Raw genomic sequence first — 7500 nt, forward strand, 5'->3', positions numbered from 1 at the left:
CTAGTCCTGTCTGGACCTGCAGTCCTGCATAGACCTCATAGAGAGGGTTAGTACCTAACCCTAACTACCTAACCCTAACCCTAACCCTAGTCCTGTCTGGACCTGCAGTCCTGCATAGACCTCATAGAGAGGGTTAGTACCTAACCCTAACTACCTAACCCTAACCCTAGCAGTGGTTCTCAACCTTTTCAGGCCGCGACCCCCAAATTAATCATATTTTAACTGGGGACCCCCCCCCCCACCCTAGCACTAAGAGTTGAGGCATTACATTTTGTATAACACGGTTCTATTGTGTTATACAAAATGCGCTGCGAGGCGTTTTTTTTTTTTTTTACAATTTCTGATAATAATAATATTTGACAATTTGGACAATGTTTCATTTGGTATTAAAAGAGTTATTAAAAAGTCCTTAAACTGTCACTTCAGAAATGTGCAGATACAGTTTACAGTTTAGGCATTTAGCAGACGCTTTTAATCCAAAGCGACTTACAATAAGCAGATACAACATCACAATAATAAACAAGATAATAGGTCAGTACATTAACAGCAATATAACAATGTAAATTGATATCTATCTAGAGAAAACACAATATAATCAAAGTTCTAAAGAAACCTAAAAAACAAAAACAAATGCTGACTAGCTTCATGTATGGTCATTGATTTTACTGTAGTGCTAAGAGTTTAGGTGGAGTCTGAAAAGGTGAGTCTTCAGTCCACGGCGAAAGGTAGCGAGTGAGTCCGTTGTTCTAATTGCGACAGGGAGTTTATTCCACAACTTGGGAGCCAAGAGGGCAAACTGTCTCGGACGAGTGGATTTTTGCCCTGGAGTTTTTAGCGAGGGTTCGGTCAGCGTCCCTGTGTTGGCTGATCTAAGTGAACGGGTGGGGGGGGGGGATACCCTCTATACCAGGGCTACTCAACTTAAGATGGCTCAGGGGCCACTCAGCAAAATACCAAAAGTCAAACGGCCGCAAGCTAAAAATGACGGTCCCATTTTGGACGTTTACAATGATTTTGTAACACACTTCATGACTAATAATTAAGGAAACGCACAGAAAACAGCCACATATCCATCTATATAAGCCAGGCCAAACCTCATTGAACCAAAAGATTGTCATGGATGGAATGATGAAATGATCAAATTAGGCTTTATTCACAAAATGTGAAGTGAAAATGAACAGATCTGGTTCAATCTTTTTGTAACCGCCCCTTGGAAATAAATTACACTGAGAAGGACCAGACTAATATCCACAACAGTGTCTGGGTATATGCGATGCTAGTGAACTTTGGCAATGTAAAGGTATGTTTTCTCATGTCAATGAATTGAACAGATAGTAACAGTCAGAGTGCAACAATTCAAATCAATGACTCAAATGATATCCTAGAAATGAAATTAAGTCTTTCTGATATCCTAGAAATGAAATTAAGTCTTTCTTCTTTGTAACAAATAAAATAAATGATAAAATAAAATACAAATCTTGTTTTAAAACAAGACAAAAAGTCTCTCAGGGGTTTTGGAGAGAGAATGACATCATCTGACTTCAGCTGTAGCCATGGCCTGACAGGCTGTTATTGATCCAGACCTGTAAATAGACCTTTATACTTATTATTCAATCACTCAAACCCCAGCATCACTATTCTTGAGGCACATTCACCAAAAATAGACGATCTACAAGCTCACCACAAGATGCGTTGTGAGCTTGTAGATCGGCTATTTTTGGTGAAGAGTTGTTGTATGGAAAAATAACTCAAGTACAGTTCAACTTAGCCTCAGTTGCACTGTACAAACTGGTTGATGCTTTGAGCTTTGTAAATCACAACTGCTCGTTGGAGGAGATTTGTGATACAATAAGCATAGTTCCCTGGCTGATGCTATCTGTTGGAATGCGTGCGCTGTCGGTGCTGACTTTATTTTTCAATGACGACGGAGCTGCGGAGGCAGAGACAAGCACAGACAAGGGCTACGTGCCTACGTCTTCATTAGCCTGAAACATGACGGTCGCGACCGTTCACATCGCACAGCCGTCATGCGTCCAGTCTCCAGTGAGCCCGACTGTGGTTGTCTGCTGCAAAATCTACGCAGATTTGTCTGTCTGACTGTCCTTCAGTCAAACACCAACCCCTCCCCCCAATCCCCTCCCCTTTGTAAATCTCTTACAATGAGCAGGGGGAGCGGGACCTGCAGGACCCGTCGCAAATAAAAAGGTGATACACCATGAAATTTCACTTTTCCTATTTTAAAACCTTTTTTTGGAGTCCCACTAGCACCTTCTATCCTCACAAGTCCCATTTCTGACCGTTGTGTCTTTCTCTGGTTTTGAGAAGGCGAATGTTAAAAGTATCCCACGGGTTCTCAAAACAGGCTGTCCAGATTTGCTGCCGATTGTGACGTCATCTGCCGATTGTGACGTCATCACAAAAATAAAATAAAAATAAAAAAAGATTTTTTTTTCAAAAAAAAGAATTTTTCAAAAAAAAAAAATCTTCAAAAAGATTTGGGGGGGTAGCGCAGTTCAGGCCAAAGGTGGTACTTCAGCTGAAAATGCTCTGAGAGCCATTCAAAAATGAGAGAGGCTCTCTATTTAGGAGTGGTAATTTAGCCTCAAACCTTTGAAAAACGTTTTTGGGACATAAACAATATGACATAACTACTTTTTAAATGCATGGTGTATCACCTTTAATCCCTGCGGGCGGGAGCGGGCCCTGCAAAATCCCATGCTCTCCCGCAATAAACAAGACGTAGAGCTTCAGGGATTGACACCAAGGCTTGCCCACCTGCCCCCGGCAGGTAAATAAAACTGTCGGGCAGGTGAAGTTTGCTTTCAGGTTGCCCGACCGGGCAAGAAATCATTTGAGAGGGGACGCAACCGTTTAAAAACACAACACAAGATATCTGTTTAAACACCTGAACATGGCCAGTGCGCTCTGTCTTCTGGTCTGTGAAATGTAAAATAAGAGCACTGTTTACCTATATAATGTGCTGTTTTTACTGATGCTACACTTAAAAATATAAAATAACACTTAAAAATATAAAATAACAAGTGTGAAACCATAGACATATTCAATCATAGCTATGTAGGTATTTGGATTTGGAGGTATTGAGGTATGACATTTCTTTTATCGCACAGCCCCAGAAAGTAAATAAATAAGTGTTAAATTGAGCTATATTTAAAATCTTCCTATAATTTTATAATGGACAATTAATTTTCGGGCAAGTGGGCATGACCTTTGGGCAAGTAGAACATGACCTGTACTTGCCCGACGGGCAAGTGCCTCTGAGACCTTAGTGTCAACCCCTGAGCTTATATCTATCCTTTAGCAAGATGTGAACATGTAGAGAATGTAATTTCCCCTGCTGAGGACGCACCTACAGTAGCTTACGTGGAGTCTCTTTCTCTCTCTCTCTCGCTCTCTCTCCCTCCGTCCCTCGCCCTCTCCCTCTCTCCCTTTCTCTCATTTGTTCTCACGCTACGCTTGTCGCGGCGGCATTGTCACTATTTAATATATAAATATTTACGTTTATGTCCCTCCCATGATTCGCAATATATGAACACTTTCCCTCTGTGTGCAACCCCTCACAAATGCTCCTCTCGTTGCGCACACGTGTTCTGTTTGGTAATGGTTTTGGATCTCAATGTGTCTTCTTGGGAGGGAGGCTGTTGGACGCGGGAGCGGCGGACAGGAATTGTCTGCGGGGCCGTGCGTTCGGTCAAAAATGAAATCATTGTGGCGGCAGGCGGGAGTGGTCAGAAATCAAGCGGGAGCAGGCGGTAATGGGATTAAAAAATCAGTCCCTCGCAGATCTCTAACTCAAGCTTCAGGAGGCCTAGTCTGAAATCAGGCTAGGGAATTTGGCTACCAATTGGGTAGCAAGGAGCAGCATAGGGGCCGCTATTGGGCCTTTTACTCTCTCAGTCATGATACCGTACAAACCTGTCTCTGTTTTGCATCTGTCCAAGTCTCTCTCTATATGCCCCAGTTCCCGGTCTCTTCTAAACTATCTCTCTCTCTCTCTCTCTCTCCCTCAGCCTCTGGGTGTTCTGTCCATCCTGGAGGAGGAGTGCATGTTCCCCAAGGCCACAGACCTGAGCTTCAAGACCAAGCTGTATGACAACCACCTGGGCAAGTCTCCCAACTTCCAGCGGCCGCGACCCGACAAGAAGCGCAAATATGAGACTCACTTTGAACTGGTCCACTACGCTGGAGTGGTGAGTCTATCTGAGTACTGTACTGTTCCTACTACAACTACTGTTACTGTTAAAGAACGGGTACACATTATAGTGTATTATTATTTTATGCTTTAACTATTGAAAAATAGCAGATACAAGCTCACAGCGCTGCACCGAGTGCCGCGCTGCAAGCTTGTAGATCTGCTATTTTTGAAAAATCATGAAAATTAGAATTTTGACCCGATTCTATAAGTGTCTTTTGAATCCTTCAAAGATTTTTGGAAAAAAAAACCTTTGTTTCTATGTCAGTAATCTGACCAGCCATCGTCAAAGAAAAGGTCCTTTTCACTTAACTGGAGCTCAGTTCTGTTCTTGAGAGACTATACTATAAGCCTATCGCTTTTACACTATTTGTTGTGGTCAAAAGTGATTTTATTTTTCATGAATGTGTTACTAGTTGTCATTACAAACACATCCATGTCATCGTTGTCCCACACAAGCCATCGCACTCTGCTAAACAGATGTTATGCTTCTATGTGTTTTGCCAAGTCCCGGAAAAGATGCCCTGTGATTGGCCAGTACAGTCACTTTGATTGGCACTTGTGCCGAATGCTCACCCCAAAACATGATTTATGAGATTGTGGTGGCTTGTATGGGACAACCAAGGTATGGATGTGTATGTAATGACAACTGGTACCACATTCATGAAAAAGAAAATCACCTTTGACCACAACAAATAGTGTAAAAACTTATAGGCTCCACTCTGTGCTATGAGAGCTGCTGGGTTCTGCTGGGGAAACTGGACAAGAGGGGCATTTCTGCCTAATAGACCCCATGGACAGTCTTTTTGGATCAATTTAAGTAGGAAAATGAGCCTATAAGTGATTTAGAGCGGAGTTGTCCTTTAAGGCATAAGAGTTGGTACTTAACACATCTGGTGCCAAACCTGAGTTTCCCGAGTTTGAAAAGGTACCACCCCTGTGCCAACCCGAGTTTCCCGAGTTTGGGCCGTTTTTGAAGAAACATTTCTTTTTTCTTTTTTCAAAAACATTTTTTTTTTTTCAAAACATTTTTTTGGACCTCCAGAAATGTATTAGGCATGATCGCAATCGCAAAATTGCATGTTTAACCCCCATACCAGCCCATTCTTTCAAACATGGCAGCCATGTTTGTTTACATCTGAAGAAAACATAATGGCTGATAAATCATGAATGCCTGAACGGATTTCCAAGCAGATTTTTTTGTTTGAAAGCTGTGAACAGTGTGCACACACGTGGTGCATCATCTAGGCATGGGCGTGCACAATCCGTGCACTATAAATGACATGGAAGTCTATGGAGACCATGGCATCGCGGGACATTGAAGAGAAAAAAATCACTGCAACTTAAAGGAGCTATAGTCAACTTTTTCATTGTAGGGCCGACACTTTGTTTACATCCTAGTATATAGACTAGAAACTTTGTTTACATCCTAGTTATAGACTAGAATGTAAACAAAGTGTCGGTCTGACAACGGTCAAAATGATTATTTTATCATTATTTTACGCTTTTTGTGGTCATTTTTGAATAGAAACGCATATATGAAGCTTATTTTTTTATAAAATATTTTCGAAACATTATTTTTATTTTAGCATCCGTTTTTCAAGAAAAAGTTGACTATAGCTCCTTTAAGTGTTAAGACAATCAAAATAGAGCCCGTAGTGTTTTATAATTACAGGATGATGACGTGTATAATATTCCACCTGGTGTATGCTTTTATCCACTCATCTACTATGAGTTCCAATAACACACACTATAATTGCATTGCAGGTTCCGTACAACATAGAAATCATCTATTATGAGTTACAACACACACTATGTTATCCTTGTAATCCAGGTTCCGTACAACATCGCAGGCTGGCTGGATAAGAACCGAGACCCTCTGAATGAGACGGTGGTCGCTCTGTTCCAGAAGTCCTCAAACAAACTCATGGCTCGGCTGTTTGAGAACTTTGTGGGCCCAGATTCACGTGAGTTCTGAAGTACCGAAGTACTGACATTTTAACTTTTCCCAAATATGGAGATGACTGACGCCATAGATGTCTGACGTCATAGACCAGGGGTCTTCAACGTTTTCAGGCCAAGGACCCCTTAGTTGAGAGAGAGATGAAGCAGGTGCCAGGGACCCCCACAATCTGTTCATAGATTCCATATAGTTTCATCGTTTGACAGCATAATCATCAGTGTATTTCGGATTCATCTCAATTTGTGTTTTGTCTTGAACCGTCAATACTTAATAAACTTGACCTTTCATTCTGTACTTAGTCTGCTCTTTTTCCCCTCTACACCAAAGCTCTTTGGCAAAAATAGCCGCTGTGAGGTGTTGTGAGCTTGTAGATCTGCTATTTTTGGCTAAAGTTCTCAGAATATGGACGCTAGGGTTCAAGTGGTTAATAGAAAAAAATAGAAAAAAAGTTTCTATCACTCAAAGATTTGGAGGACCCCCTGTAGTAACTCGGGTCCCGGACCCCCTGTTGAAGACCCCTGTCATAGACCATTTCCTTTTCTCACTATACTACTGTCCGACTTTATCCATCCATCTTCCATCCCGTCCTAGATAAACTAGTTTTTGCCGTGCTACTACTAGTTTTTGAAGCGGTGAAAGCTTCCAAGGAGTGGCTTTGTCTGTCCCGTACATGTTTTTCTTTTTTTTGAGGATTCCCATAGATTCCCAAGGAGTGGCTTTGTCTGACCCGTACATGTCCTGTACATGTCCCTTTGAAGACTTTATTATTGATTGATTGAAGACTTTATTAGAAGTTTGCATAGGAAAAGGTACAGTTTCATGACGGTACAGTTCACTGGTACAAGGTCTACTAAAAGGAGATCCATGAAAAGACTACGCTTATTTCCACAGGAAACCATTTAAGTATCTCATATAACATTGAATGACAGACGAATAGAACACAGTACTATGCAGTAGATATGTAAAGAAAAGAAAAAAAAATGCATGCAGAATTGAGGATTGGTCAAGCTTCACATGACAATTTGGCCCTCCAGACAAAATCATTCAATCATTCAGAATGCACATAGAAAGTATAGATCTAGAACACAGAATGTATAGATCTAGAACACAGATTTCATAGCTCTAGAACACATAGAATAAAAATCACACCCAATGTGAAGTGAGCGGTGGTCGTGCTTGCATAACGTCTTCAGACCAGGATTTGAGTCTAGGATGTACAGGCGATGCTACACACACACGTTTTGCTATGGCAAAACGCTGAGGAAAAAGGCTACAGACACACGATGATGACATCACTAGACAAACGTGATGCTACGTACACACATTT

General features: G+C 41.4%; 1 protein-coding gene across 1 annotated transcript in view; it reads left to right on the top strand.

The window, feature by feature from the left end:
• The window catches only part of LOC308291809 (myosin-1-like), a gene marked incomplete at its 3' end in the record, with an annotated part of 96653 nt that overhangs the window by 23581 nt on the left and 65572 nt on the right, over positions 1-7500 (top strand). The window contains exons 15-16 of the mRNA XM_080733940.1: positions 4029-4208; positions 6045-6177. Of these exons, the coding sequence (XP_080590066.1) occupies positions 4029-4208; positions 6045-6177 (313 nt within the window). The remainder of the gene's footprint in view (positions 1-4028; positions 4209-6044; positions 6178-7500) is intronic.

The sequence above is a fragment of the Nannobrachium achirus genome, assembly GCF_963921795.1.
Source record: "Nannobrachium achirus genome assembly, chromosome: 9".
In the NCBI taxonomy this organism is placed as follows: domain Eukaryota; kingdom Metazoa; phylum Chordata; class Actinopteri; order Myctophiformes; family Myctophidae; genus Nannobrachium; species Nannobrachium achirus.